Source organism: Sparus aurata, chromosome 18 (genome assembly GCF_900880675.1).
Source record: "Sparus aurata chromosome 18, fSpaAur1.1, whole genome shotgun sequence".
Lineage (NCBI taxonomy): Eukaryota > Metazoa > Chordata > Actinopteri > Spariformes > Sparidae > Sparus > Sparus aurata.
In genome coordinates, this window is record NC_044204.1 from 31,894,724 (window position 1) to 31,910,639 (window position 15,916).

At 38.5% G+C, this 15,916-nt stretch overlaps 1 protein-coding gene across 4 annotated transcripts in view; it reads left to right on the plus strand.

The window, feature by feature from the left end:
* Nucleotides 1-1,885: 1,885 nt before the first annotated feature.
* The window catches only part of LOC115568979 (ecto-NOX disulfide-thiol exchanger 2-like), a 179,201-nt gene continuing 165,170 nt past the window's right edge, over nucleotides 1,886-15,916 (plus strand). For all 4 annotated transcript variants that reach the window (XM_030396780.1, XM_030396781.1, XM_030396782.1 and 1 more), the window contains exon 1: nucleotides 1,886-2,109. In XM_030396780.1, coding sequence (XP_030252640.1) covers nucleotides 2,088-2,109 — 22 coding nt within the window. In that variant the 5' untranslated portion in view covers nucleotides 1,886-2,087. The remainder of the gene's footprint in view (nucleotides 2,110-15,916) is intronic.

A 15,916-nucleotide genomic window follows, 5' to 3' on the forward strand; every position in this document is an offset into this window, starting at 1 on the left:
GTTACTTTCAGTACACACACTATTCCAAGAACAATGTACAGGAAAGATAGAAATGGATGTGAGGACAACAAGGCTTAACAAACGCAATAATTAACATTGAATTATAAATGATGATAAACTTTATTTCTATGGCACATTTCCAAAGAAGAGTTTGCTTCACAAAATGCAATACCGAACAATATAGGCCTAAAACTAACAAATGATAGAGAAATAAGACAAAATGAAATGCAATAAAATCAGGTAATTCAAGAAATATAAAACATAAAGAGTTCAAACATAATGTAAAAGATCAAGGCAAGAGTGTAATGAGTTAGGGGAAATGATGGTGTGGATAAGATGTTCATCCATGTGTTTGATTAGCACTGGTTTGACTTTCAGCCTTTATAGCCTTTCCAAAGCAACAATGACCTGTTAGTCTAACCCTAAACCACGTACAATGTCATGGTTTGGTTTTGTTTTATTTTATACTATCATTTTTTAAGGCAAAGGTGGTAAACAATATTTTTACATTTTTATCAAGATATAGTACTTGTGTAGCCCAAGAAAGTATCACAAATGTGCAGAAAGTACATGGGAAACAGCAAATCTTGTGGGACCTGGAGGCATCTCTATGACATTTCGTGCTGCCATCCTGCCCTGGTTATCATGTGGTGATGTGGACCATGTTATCTCTTTAACAAAAGGCGTTTCTCATTCAGGTTGAGATGTTTCTTCATCTGTCGATGATGCATCATGCTCTGGGTTGTATTCCTCCCCATCTTCTTCTTCAGATACCTCCTCATCATCCAAATCAAATGCGCGTTGCTGGAGATCTGAAAAAAAAAAAAAAACCCTCATCTCTACGTCCTGTTCAGCAGTGAAACGTGCACTCATGTCTTCAGCACAGAGAGAACTGAGGGTTCTGTCACCTGCAGCACGTTTACAGACTCTGGATGTAGAGTTGTTAGTAAACAGGGCCTTGATGGTTGTGTGTGAAATTGTCTGAACTTTGATCTTTGAAAGTTGTGTATGGGGTCGTGGAAAGGTGACGGTACACCTGCACGAGAAAGTTTTAGTTCTGTCTGAGATCAATCAGCACTGTGTGTGTGTGTGCATGTGTGTGTGTCTGATTGTGTTTTTTTTAGTCTGCAACTGACTCTGTGACTGTGATTTTAACTGCCGGGTCAAAAAAGACCCAAAGACAATCTTTTGTACCTAAGTGGTGTACAGCCTTCATGGAAATATGAACAAAGGCAATATTTCCCTTTTTCTAATGTTTTGGTCACTGAAAACGACGGGAGGGTTAAATAGAGCTGCTTTTAACCACTGATTTTTATGCTTTTACCTCTTTCTCTTTCTTTCTTTCCCATGTGATATTATGTCTGTTGTGTTTCTGAAACTTGCTTTCCCTTATGACTCATTCATTGTTTGCTATGTTATATAGATGTACAGTGCTTTCTGACTTAATTCCATGTTATTTAATTTTGACAACTGTTGACAGTTTTCTTGTATCGTTGTCATTAATCTTGGTCATTGTATTCCATATTAAATCTATTACTCTGCTCTGTTAATCACCTCATCCAATGGGACGTTGCACCTATGAAGATATTGACACCTGATACAATTTGTAACACAGGAACATAAGGTGCACTTGGCTTCAAATTAAAAGCTCAACGTCTATACTACGAAAAATAAAATGAAGAAATTATTCCCTTTCTGGTTTTCATAGGTGCGCTCTTATATTAATAACACTAACTTGTGTTAATGACAGACCCCACCGTGCCAGTTGATATCAAAAGTCCAATAAATAGCCTTCTATTCGGCAAAATTGAATGCCTGAGTTCCGCTGTTGGTTTTATTTTGAAAGTCATAGCAGGAAGTTGCATCTATCGTTGTTGCTAGCTTGAGAGCAGCAGAGCGCGTGTTGTCAGGCAGGTGATAACCGTCCACCGTCCGCCGGCAGACACACAGGACCGTACCCGGAGCCCTGCCTCGTCAACCGCGGCGTAACAGCCAAGAAACTCCCCGAGACGAAGGATTTATACCAGACTGAGAGACTTTTATCTTCCGTGGGACTGTTTCATCTCAAAAACCCGCGACAGAGGACAATGTTTCTCCTGCAGTACGCCGGTAGGCTCGTCTGACCAACCTCTCAGCATCACACGTTACACATGAGCTTAAATGATATTCTTGGAAAATGTATTTAAAGTGCGTCAGTTTCCAGTTAATTCTGACAATATAGAGCCTTCGTCACATTCAATGATATTTTTTTTCCTTCTCTAATGATGCCATTTTGTTAATGTGGGACCTAACTGTTTATTTTGGAAACTTAACGAGGTATTTTAGCTAACTAACGTCCATATAATGCTATAACGTCACAGAGGTGTTAGCTTAAATACCTGCTGACATTTCTATTTGTTGTCAAATTAACTATAATGAGGCTGGATTAGCTGCTCTTTATTATTATAATTCTGAATCGTCTCTATCAACTAATGTCACTATCTTCTATCTGTAATAATTGACTTGTGTTTTTAAAAGCACCCAAAAGTCACACTTGAGTTAAAGGGGCATTGTGTAGTTTTGAAGAAATTCAAACTCAGAATTATAATGTTTACAATATTAATGAGGTAATAATTCAAACTGAGAATTTTGTATTTTTTCAGTAGCTCAATAAACAAGCTCTTCTCAGAGGAAACACTGTTTTGAAGCTAGAAAGGTGGCAGGGTCCGCCAAATATAAACAAAGTGAAACCGTATGAGATGTGTTCCTGTAAGGTCGGTTTGTTTATTCAGTTTATGTAGTCACGAGAACGGTATAAGAGTTTGTTTATTTAGTTTGTTTAGGCAAGAAGAAAAAAATCAGTCAATGAAGATCTTTCTTTCCTGATTAAGATTTACATAAATTTACATAGTGCACCTTTAAAATAAAGATACTGTGCAAAACTTTTAGGCTACTCTGGTAACAGTGGTAGTCATCCACGTTAACAGTACTTTTTTAATAAAAAGTGTAAGCAAATCATACCTGTATTAAGATGTATTGCTACTGTGTATACTGTGGAATGACTGGCCATTTATAAGATAATCAGCATTTTTCTGATCATCATTGATACATTTGCAGATATGATTAATTAATTTCAAATATGGCTCTGATCTTAAAAGTAACTAGTAACTGAGGTTATCAAATAAAGTTTGATGAAATTTGCCTCCAATATACATAGGAGTGGACGTGCAAAACATACAATACAAATACAATACTTGGGTAAATTTACTTTAATTTATGTTACATTTGACCACTGATTTCCAATCATCCTTATACTTTTCCAGATGTTTTCAAAAGCACCCAAATGTCCTACTTGAAATATTACTTTTGTAAAGTCCAAGTCACCCATATGAGTAATACTTGAGTAAAAGTCGTAAGGTATCTGATATTACATGTATTTAAGGAACTGAGTAATTCATTTTCTGGCAGTAAATGTACTTAAGTATCAAAAGCAGCCTACAAGTAAAAGTAAATTATGGTCTGTATTGTATGCCATTGCGTTACCAAAAATTGGTCTGTCCGATAACAGGATCCAAAATTCTGTATTTTTCTTATTATTAGTCTATTATTTTACCAGATTTTTGATAAAGTCATATTTTGAAAAAAGTGCTGATTTGGCTCCGCTGCAGCATGCAAACTGCAAAGTAACTAGTGCCTACAGTTAATCTAATAAATATATTTGAGTATAAGGTACGATATTTGCTTCCAATATATAGTAGAATAGAAGTATGAAGAGCCAGAACATACTTCAGTTAAGTACAAGTACCTCAACATTGCACTAATTGTACATGAGCAAATGTACTTACTTACATTACAACGCTGTATTTTCCCATGTTTGTTTTAATAAATTGCGAGATAACAGTGAACATCTCTGGTGCAGCTATTTTAAATTTCCTCCATGATATATAAAAGTGTATATATCCCTCTCAAACTTTATTACAGGATTAGTTTACATCCATTTGTAATGAAATTCATCCCCCTGATTTGACTTTATAATGTCGTTTATCCTTTTTCTCATCCTGTGAGCGATGTGGAAGTTTGGGGGTGTGTGAACTAACTGTGGAAAAGTAATTTGATTTGGCTTGGATAGGGATAAACATAAAGTTAACTTTAGCACTCTTCAGACATAAATCTGATAGGCATGCATGGCTGTGGGGGAGGGATCCCAAACCTTCTCCACATTTTGAGAATGTCCAGCAGGGCTGCCTGCAACTGACGATTATTTCCGTCATCGCATAATCTGCTGGTAATGTTCATGTTGAATAGATTAATCTATAGTCAATAAAAAGATAATGTAAAACACAACTGTCAAAAATGGACTCCCAAATCCCAGAGGCAAAATCAAATGTACTCTAACCCCCTAACCCAAATGCCTTCAAATTGCTCCTTTTCTCCAACAAATTGACCGAAATCAAAAGACTCTTCATTTACTCTCATTAAATGATTAAGAAAAGTATCAAACTTAAGAAGCTGGAACAAGCATATTTTTCACATTTTTACTTGAAAAGTTACTAAAACATACTAATCGTTGCAGCACCAAAGTCCTTATCTGTAACTGGGTTGAATGAGGCAATGAAAAACATTAAGAAGGCAGGCATCTCATTAAGTTCTTAAAAAATGTCCTGTTGGTCCACAGAGCTCGCTTTGGAAACTACTGGGCTCAGCCTTTATATGCCTGCTGAATTAAAGTCAATTAGGATTTAAATGGAGTGCTGCTGACTTTGTGTTTTCTGTGCATTTATTTCATGATTTCCCTCTGATCTTTTGACAGTGGTAAAATTAAATTGTTCACTGCAGTCACTGTGCAATTAGGTGATCTCCCCATCCGAAAACCTCCCATCAACACACTTACAGTTTCATTCAAACACCTTGTTTTAGCTGTTTCCAGTTTATAGTGCTGAATGATTTAGAACTGACTCCAGGTCTCTCAGAGCCATTCTAATGATGGATAAGTGCTGGTAATTGGACGATTAGTTCCCTTGGTAACTATCCAGCCTAGTGTTGAGAAAATTCAAGCAAACCTTTAGCGAGGGACAAGCTCTGTACACACAGCTGAGGAGTCTAGTTGGCCGCACTGCTGCTGACTTGGGCTACTCTCGTGTTTTTGGACGTGCGTTTAAATTACCAAGAGAAACAGCGAGTAAGGTGTGGAATTAAACTACAGCTGCAGCTGTTGATTATTTTGATAATCATTCTGCTGGTTGTACTGTTGTTGATTTTGAGTTGGGATATCTCTGCAGCTTTTATTTGGCTTAATTCTTTGATGTGTCTCTTGCAAGTCCAGCAACCTGTCAAGATATTCACTACAATACCACATTGGATGGGTACTTCTTTAGTTTGTAAACATATAAAGTAGTGGAAAATGTAGATTTATCTAAAATTTGAAATACTGACCACACTGAAGATGTGATGTGTTTCGCTCCAGCCCTGGCATCAGTTCACGCCAGATTTCTGAAACTGATGTTTTATGTTAATGTTTCCTGGGTCCTCCAGTGCTGGAACAATGTCCTCCCAACTCTCAAGAATGTGATGGGCGACATCCTTGCATCCATCACTGTAAGTGGAGACTGAGTGGCCTCAGGAGCAACCATGGTTGAGTTAAGGTCTATCATTCCCTGTGACAGCCATTTACCTCCACACTGCACCGATCGTCCCTCTGATCAATGAGCAGTACATTGTTGGATTGCCTTCGGGAGGGAGGGGCTGTTGGAGGGGCAGGCTAGACAGGACTAGAGAAGAACGAGAGAGAAACTACTGAATATCTGATTTGTTTTGAGTTTGCTGTGGCCCCCGGATACAGGTTCCAGTATAGCTAAATTAAAGCATAACCAAATGAAGAGTGAGATACGGTAGAATGCGAAGAGATTTGTCAGCCTTGGAAAAATCTCCCTTTTAAATGAGGAAACGTAAGCTCGGTTTTGCTAACAATTCAGCAGTAACTGTGTGTCTTGTAACAATGGCTTTGGGGAAAAGAGGCAGCATAATGAAATGTGAAAATATGAGTCGGAGATAAAGGAAGCTCCTGTTCTGTGAGTACCGCTGGCAGTATCACTGTTTGGGAACGGAGGATTCAGAAGGGTACACTGCTGAAAGGCTCTGATGCTCAGCTCTAGTAACCTGGTTATGGATCATTCAGCAGCCCCTTGAAGGCCGGGAAGACATGAAGTCTCCTGGCTGTTGAACACTGAGTGTCAGTATGAGTCGCTTTTCCTGGCTTCCTGTCAGGTGTTGAGGTGCTTTGTCAGTGCTGTTGTCAAGAGCCAATGGGTTAAATATGTTGACAAATGATGTGCCCTTTATGAGTAAGGAATGACTTCGGTCAAGATGTTTACATGAGCTGCTTATAGACTTCAATACTTCTGTCTCAATTTATTTTGGTTATTTTGCATACACTATATATACTTCTTGATATCTGATTAATATCTTGCTTTTACACTCCCTGTGACTGTTAGAATAACAGACTTATGAAATTATCATGAGCTCTGCTTTAGAGGACTTTGACACAAGACAGTGTAAGTTTGACATTGTGCTGAAGGCCATTATTTCCAAAGAAGAGAGCCGCAGCTGCATGAGCCACTTCGATGACTTTTCATGGTTGTGTGCCAGAATTCAACAAATTTGAACTTTGACTCCAATAAGCCTGACAACTTCTGTATGTGTCCGATGGGACTCTGAGATTGGTGGCTACAAAGAAAAGGTTGTGAATGTGTGTCCTTGAATGCTGAAGGCAGGATGAGGTTAACTCTTGCTGTTGTTGACAAGTCTGCTTTTTATTCTTTTCTCTATTTTTATTTAATGTTGGGGATGACAATGGTAAGTTGGAAAAGGATGTAATTTTTCATGTGTTGGCCTTACATGATGCTGCCGATGTTCAGAAATAGATGAGTCATATTCTGTTGATGGTAAATATACTGTATTGATAATGGTGATGTTTACTGTACACAGGGTTCATTATATAATGTACAGGCTCTGTGGGGATATCATGGACACTTATAGCCTTCTTGAGAGAAGCTTCAGTGACTTGGAAAATTCTCAACTGTGCATAGCCGAATTCCATGTTCTTCAATTATGTTTACATCAACGCGTTTTATGTTTCAATATTGTATGTTTTTATGTTTTGCTATGTGTTTTAATGCTTTTTGCAGCAAAAATTTCACACTAAAATGAACAGTATTGTGATTTTTTACATTTTGCCTTATAAGCAGAGTTGTGCACTAAACAGTTAGCTTTTGAGCAATAGCTGTGAAACCCCTGTTACTTGTATTGGTCCTTTTATCACATTATAATTAGATTATTGATATGCATGTAAGAGTGAGCAGTTAATGTATTCCACTTTCATATTCAGCATAATGGATTTGAGTTAATAATTACATTAACAGTTACTTTATCACTCTACCTACGGTATTGATCCTGTTGCCATTTTATAGCATTAAAGAAAATAAAGTTATTTTTCCAGAGAAAATCCTGTTTAAGGACCAGCTGCCTTAAGGTTGAAACATGGACCATGGGTGGTGCAAGATTTGAACACACATATATCGCATACAGTAACTACATTTGTATTTACATTTTCCAAAGTATCAAAAGATAGACATCGAGATCACCATATTTACACCCCTGTTTAATATCCAGAGATTTTGTCTGGTGAGTCTGTCCTGGTGCGCTCATCAGATCTCTCCTGATTTTCAGTATAATTTCTTTAATTTAAGCTGTGATAGAACGTAACTCAGTTCAACTTTCTTTTACTTTGACTGCATGAAGCAACTTTCACCTCAACTCTTAGTGGGGTTCCCCCTCAAGGCAAAGGGTAATTATTTAAAGCAGAATCTTTTCGAATACCTCAGAACTAAAAAGACTTATGAAGACAGCAGAGCCATCATCAAATTTGGTTCTCGAGGATAAATTTTCATAATGCATTTTATACATGTGAAGGCAGCATTGATAAATGCAGTTTGAACTCCTTTGCATCTAATTTATGACAGTCATCTCCTTTGAGCAGGAAACCTGACAAGGAGCTTAAGTGAATCCCTAAACAGCTCTTCTTATCTTGTTAGATTCAGGAAGGCAATGATAGAAATCTGATTCCTGTGCTTTTGGCCCCAGAGCTCATTAGAGTCATTGTCATTTAAATGTGCCCCTCCTGCAAAAAACAGGTGAAAGAAAACATGTTTATTTTGGTTGAGGCAGTTAAGCATGTTCACAGTTTGTTTGGCACTAAATGAGTTTGCAATTTTCACTCTGCCCCCTCTTGTATTTGAGTACCTCACGCACATCTGATGTGCTATTGTTACACCCACAAAAGCAATCGTGTGGAACATTTTTTTTCTCCCTTTTTATACTAGAAAGGAGGTGTAAGAAATGTTCCTGTTACAGTTAAAGACACTTTTAGCTCAGAAGTTGTAGCATGATGGTGCTTTTCCACCATTACTATAGCAGCTAGACAGCTGTGCTACTGAGCACTGTTATTGTGCTTTCACACTGCTGACAACTTTGTTGAAGGGTTTCTCTTTCCTAGCTGATCTTGATTGAAGTTCTGCACATCATATAGTTTTCCCTGGTTTCTCCCCTCCCTTATACAGTGAAGTAGGTTGCTTAAGAAACTGTCGCTAATTAGATTGGGTTTACTGGAAAATGAACTTAAATGCTCAATTATTGATGGAGGGTGGTTGGCAACCGTTGCATCTGCATTATTTTTTCTTTCACATTTAAACAACATGGTAGCTGACAGCTCTGAGGGCTGTAATCATCTTCATAAAAAGTCAGTACAGAGGGGAAGCAAGGAATCAAAACAATTCTGATTGCAAATAGATATAAAGATTCTGGCCAGGAGTCTTTCTAGCCAAAGGAAGACAGAGTAACTGCTGCCAATTCAAGGTCTCAATATTTAACTAATTGTTCCTTAGAGGCCTCTGGGACAAAAATGATTATACATACTCATGTGTCTATGAAAAATTATAAGTATTGCTTAGCAAATTACAGTCTGAACCAAGCATTAACCAGAGTGGAACACATATTCTCATGCAACACTCGTCTTCTTATTTCTCTGATTATGGCTTCAAGCTGGAAACATGGTCCTTTCTTTGATCACAATAAATAAGTTGAGCTGTTATCTGTGAGTGCCGGGGCTTTGTTTGTATTTGATTTTTGCCACTTCTGTGCACCCGATATATTGTCTAAGATCTGCAGCAGTAAGTGCTGTTATTTTGTATTTTAATGTTGTTATTGTCACTGGCGGGCTGAAAAACATGTTGCAGGAAAATACAAAAGGACACAGGTAACTTATTATGGATGGGAAATACTTTCTTACCTTCTTTTACCCTGATAAAATTAGATTGTGAACACAAATCTGTGTTGAAACTGGCAGAAGGGAAGCCATTTAGCTGTTAGCAGCTGGTTTTGTAACTGAGTCCGGTGGTATGTTTGGCTAAGAGACCCAGCTACTAATTAACAGCTAATGGAGCTAATAGAGCTAACAGCTAAACACACAGCCAGACTGAGAGGAAGTGTTTGACTGTACTGAAGTTTATTGTGTTTAACGCAAAGTTTACAGTAAATACATGTACTTGGGTGCTTCAGGTAAGAACAGTTTGGAGGTAAAAGTGTATCCTAATACTTGTAACCAATACATACAGATGAATATTCTGATTTTAGAAGTTTACATCAGGACTTTGATGGAAAAAGTTAGAGCCTTGTAATTAGAGTACATAAATGGAGCGTTTGTACTTTGTATGCGAATTGTTGAGCAGGCTTTAGCCTTTTTTGTCATCTGAAGCAGTTTTAAGAATATGATAAATACGAAAAATGCCTTTATACTTCACCAATTGTCACACTCTCCCAGTGGAAATTAGATGAAAAATATGGAAGCACTAAAGTAAATTGAGGTAAATATATTATGCTGCAGCAAATGCTGTTGTGAAGTGTGGTAGAATAGTTCTTATTAGGGCAAACTGGGAATTCATTTGGCCAGAAATTTGACACATCCTCTTTTGTAAGTTATTCATCAAACAAGTGAATAAGTTAGTGTAAATAATGAAAAGTAAACTATTCAGTTGAAAAGCTCATAGGGGCTTTGCAATATAACGACAGCTGTTGCTGCTATGTATAATGAAAGCCATATGTATGCAATCGTAAATGTTTATATTAATTCTCTCTGTGTCTCTTTAGAAGTACTGAGAAGTATAAAAATAAGAAGTATAAAATAGTTTATAACAAAACAGACAAATGTGAACATTGAGTGATCAGAAAGAGAGAGCTCACTGTACATTACACTGCAATCCAAGTGACAACAGCCCTGTAAAATAAAAATAAGTTCACACGATGTCTGAGAGTTGCTGATTTACCTCCATATTAGCCACTAGCCACATCCTTTATATACTGTACGGCAGAGAGAAGATATTACAATACTTACAATAAAATTCAATTCGATATGATTTTTTCCTTGTTTGGACTGATTGATTACAAAGTTTCAAAGAGAAATGAGATTTTCAGCTGTTGATGCTTTTGATGATTACAGTCTTGGTATACAAGATATCTTTGCAGTTTCATCACTCTTTCGAATCACTGTCCACATCTATCATTTGACTAGTTATTTCAAATGAGGACATCATGTCCCTGTGCCATAGCCAGGAAAATAGATTGACGCAGCTGTGCAAGGTTGTAAGATCAGCTTATAGAAAAAACAACACCTTAACCAGCATATTTCTTCAGTTGGCATGAAAAATTGTAAATGCTCCTGCAGTAATAAACTCTATTTCAGCTTCTGTGTCAACTCAAAATGATGCAGTTGGAAGTTACTCACTGCTTGTTGGGAAAAACAATAGAAGTAACACTTTCATGTCAAACTGAAATTTCCAAACATGAGGACAATATCAGTCTGAATAATGAAATAAAAGAAAACGTGTTGGTATTCTCTGTTTCACCAAATTTGCAACGTTCAGTCTGTGATTTGTATCAAAAATATAACTGCAACTTGTCAGCAACAGTCTTTTGTAAGAGGTGACACTTCCACCATTTGGGATTTGTGTGCGAGCAGTGTTTGCAAATCTCTTTTGTGAAACCAGATCCTCATTAACAGGCTAAAAGTCTTGGTGTGTTTATCTGTGATGTTTTTTGTCTGAATATCTATTTGTGTCCGTCAGATTGTGCTCTCTGGCTGGACTTGTCTTCCAGGTGAGACATTCAACAGATAAGTAGGATTTTTACCAGTACCAGAATCTGTTCATTTGAAGTGCAGTGTGAAGGATTGTGTGGTAGGACACTGTGAGTGTCAGCAGAATCAGCTGCAACTTGGCAGCCTGGAGGTGTTTTTGGATCAGCTCTGGCACACTCAGGGGCTCCACCACCTGATTGATGGAGCTGTTTGTTCCTAATCACTTCAGAGATAAAGTACCATGCGAGCAACAATGAAAGTGGATCTAAGGACTCTGCTGCAGCTGGAACAGGAGCTACCACCAGAGTTTCAACAATAACTTCAGATTGTCTCATTGTTTCACAACTTGCGCTATTTCGACCCTTTTATTAGGTAATGGCTGACGTTTAGCTTGCCCAACAGTTCAGGTGTCTTTGTTTGCCAGAAACTCTATTTGGGATGGTCTGATTGTTCAGCTTTGTGATCTTTTGGAGGTTCGCAAAGCTGAACAATCAGTATTATGTGGTGACTTATCTAATTCAGCAGATAAGTCTGCTTTAGTGAAGCTGGTACCAGTTCAGTTTGTGTGGTAAATCAATATGTGGCAGGATTGCCCATCCAGAAATGTTGTGTGTGCAAACAGTCTCTATCGAGCTTGTAGAGATCACAATAAAAACAGTGAGAGAAGACAGACTAGGAAAGTTTGGTAAAAACCAAAGGATACGATCACAAGGTAGGCTTGAGGTGAAAATCGATAAATGAGACGACCTTTCATCAGGGATCGGCAACGTGATTACACCTGAGCAGATTTGTATTTATTTCTCTTCACACATATCATTTTGAGAAAGAAGCCCTCGCTCCGCTACATCAATATCAGGATTCTCCTCAGCCTGTCAGTATAAGCCTCTGTGTGGACACACTGAGCCAGACATGGACTGGTGGAGTCTGCGTGAATTGTGAATGAAGACAGTTGCATCCCAACTACATGTTAGGCCTCCAGTGGATTCTGCTGTGAAAATGTGAGAAACTAAACTAAGATGCAGGACACCCCCCAGAGCTTTCAAGAAGTGGCAGCTGCCAGCCATACAGCCTACTGTTCTTCTAGCGGGCTTCTTTATTATAATAGCTGTTTTTGGCTGTAGCTACTATCTGCTTTTAGCAGGTTTGTTCAGTTAGTCATGCAGTTAAGTGGCCCTAAGTCGTCCAAAGTTTACTTGGACTGCAACCTTGGATGATTGAGGAGTCACTAGAGACGGACAGATACCAGTTTGATTACAGAGGATACAGTATGGAGGTCATTTACAGTTACTCTTATCAAGACTACGGCTCAAGAACACACTGCAGCCAGGGATAGTCAAGCATGTTCAGCCTTCACTGAGTGAGGGAGAGTGGGCAACAATGGAGTGTAAACCGGAAATTGACTATTTTAGACAACATCTACAAAACATCTTAGACAATTCTTGAAAGACAGAGTGGACTAGCTAAGTTAAACTTGTCTTAGTTAGGCATGGAAGATAAAGTCAAATCCAGAAGGTGAGCTGTTGTATTTTCTGTTTGATAAGGAAAATAGCTGAAAGAATATATACTTTCTTGACATTTTGTGTTTTGACTTTAATTTGTTTATTTATCCTTTGCATACATGGTTTTATGGGACTGGACACGCTGGGCCAAGCCAGTTAGCACGTTGACGTCAGTAGATATCTTTGCAACAAAATATATGGATGACCTAGCTTGATGAGAGGGCAACGTGCCTAACAGTCTGTGCCAGATATGCTCCCCCATGGTCTATAGGAATGTGTTTGTGTCTGTGTGTGTTTGTGCTAAGCTGAGAGGTTGTGTCCCACCGAGTTGAGAGTGGAGAGTCGTCCTCAGTGTTTGACAAATATTACCAAATAATTCATGACCAAACACAATTACGAGTTTAATTGATTGCAAAGACAGGGGACGTCCTCATTAGACTGGCCTCTTAGAAAAAACGCTGGAAAACACCAGTGGCTTCAACTGACTATTGTGCAATATTTTCACTGAAAGAGCACACAGACGTTTATGGGCTTAATGAATGAACGCAATGAACTAATTATCCTAATTTACATTGTGTTTTTTACAGCTGAGCCATCTGTAAGATGCATTGCAAACACACACTAAAGCAGGCGGTGTTCTCTCAAGTGTCATGGGGAAAATGGAGGCTATGCCACAGCAAACCCATTAAAATGTCCAACTAGAATGATACTCAGTGGAGCGTATACCTCCACCATCTATAAACCATCCATAACTGCTTAACGATAATTCAAGCCACCCAAGATCTGTAACAGCCAAATAAGAGGACAATAAAACAATGCAGATAGTATTATAATCTCCACTGGAGTGTGGCAGAATAATACGTTGATACACAGAGAAACAATGTTAGAGTAAGTTAGAAAGAAAGTCATACATCACTTTATCTGGATCCGTACCAAAAGTTAAAGGTTACTATTCAGTGTCGAGACCCATCCTTCATCCAAATGTCATGGATATCCACTTATTATTCGTGTGTAATCCTGCTGACCAATCAACCAACTAACCAACCAACCAGTCAACCAACCAACAAACAAACAAACAAACACAGATGAAAACCTAAAGATTTAGTTGCCTCCTTTTTTCCCACTGGATGGTTTCTTCATATCCTTGTGGAAATCCCTGTGCCCACCCCCCAGTTTCTCTGCCTTTCAAGCTACAGCAGGTGCTGGAAATCTTGTAATCACAGTGGAGCAGCAAGACTGTAGACTGTGACAGTCGCCTTGACTGCCTCTTTCAAGAAACAAAGTGATTCTGAGATTTTGCTATGATTCTGGCATTTTTCTTTTTGCAGCGACGCCAGGATAAACAATTGGAAATAGCACAGCACAGGCTATGATTGATTACTGTAAGGACGGAGCATACTACATCAGAATGTGCCTGTGTCCACTGCTGCTGCTGTGCAGTGGATGGTCTCCACTGTATTCCTTGGGATACCTGGGCATGAGTGGCTATCTGTATTTGCAAATTAGTCAAATATACCTTAGACTGTTGTATAAGTATAGCCTAAATGATACTGGATTTTTTTAAGTTGATAGTGACATTGATAAATGAGATTTTTCGACAATTAATTATCAAAATATATTCCAGTTTATGAAAAACATTGTCTGGTAAGCTAAGTTAAAATCAGTCTACAACTCCCTCATTGTAATTTAGAGATTTACTGATGATGTTATTTATATCGTGCCTCTGTCCTGAAGACGTTGATATGTTGAACGTTTTCCCCGTGGAGAAAATGGTGGAGCACTGAGGTTGTGGTTCAGTGGTTTGGCCCAGGAAAAAGCAGCTTCCACTGAGAATCCTTGTCTGAAAAGCAGCCATGTCTCCAACATAATAGACATAGGATGCCTAGAGGGGTGTTGAGGATCAACAGGGACATGAACACTTGCATGACACAAAAATAGCTTGAATGGTAAAAAACAAACCATAGTGTCGAAGCAAGAGGGTACGAGAAATAAACATACTATCAATACTGTGGTTAAAGCTCTCTGGCTGATTCTTGTCCTTAGGGGCAGTCTGGCATTGCATAAAGAACATCCCTATCTGCTTCACTGAACGAGAGTGGATTTTTATTTCCCTCCTGGAAGTAAAATCACCATGGAAGGGTTGTTTGTGGAATCAGAGCTACTTGAGATTAGAGCTCAAATCGCTGAAATATGGAAGCACCTCGTGGCAGCTTGGTAATTTTCCATTTACCTGTGAGGGCTTTTCTAGGAATCCTATATTGGAATTTTTACCCTGTTTGCTGTAAACACTCTCACTCTGACAGAACCCCACTGTGCAGACCCTTCCATAAACACAGAAGAAGCTCTATCTAATAAGTCATTTGGAGCTGTGATGAAGGATTCACTGTATGAGCTCAAAAGAAGCCCTGTACCTGAGGTGTTTACCACACTGAGCTGGGCCAGACTCAGACTCCTGCTGTTTGGATAAGTTGGTGGATTTTTGTGCATTCAGCACATCACACTGACCGAAATTTGTTTGGTTGCTGTTTTCAAGTCTTCATGTGGAATGGATTGTGGTCAGCATTTACAAGGAAGTGATACATCACTGGTGTAACATTTCGGGAGGAAAGCAGAACAGCTTTCATTTGAGTTGTCAATGTTGGTCTGTGTCTATTTTTGACCGTTAAAATGCACCTTAAAGTCAGCAGTATGCCTCCACATCGGTCATTCAGGCATTCTACAAAAATTCACTTGTCCGTATGATTATTTTCACTTCCTATTATTTCTTACACCCCCTTCTTTATTCTTTATTCTTTGCTCGAATTTCGACCTCTGTGTATCATCATTCTTTCTCTTTGATTCTGTTTTATCAAGGAAGTTGCGTAGTACAATTTAAAAAATTCACAATTTAAAAAGTGAGGTTTGGTGCTCATGTTGCATCTATTACCCTGTGACAGGGTTTCCCACAGGAAATTGGTTAGAGGAGGTGGTAAGTAGTGACAGCCGCTGATGTCAAAACATCCTTCAAACTAACTTTCAGTCAAAGCAGACTCAGTTGGATAAAATGTGCTCAATTAGTAATTAAAATGAGCCTCAGCCTCGTATCTGATCTGCAGTGCAGTGATGTTTTTTTTCCTCGCACATCAGCACTTGTTAGTGACTGATTGGGCTGCTTGTATTTTTAAAAAATACTACAGCATTTCCCTGACATTGATGTAACTGATGAATCCATCACCTGCTGACTCAGACCCGTCCTGATGCATCATCCAGATAG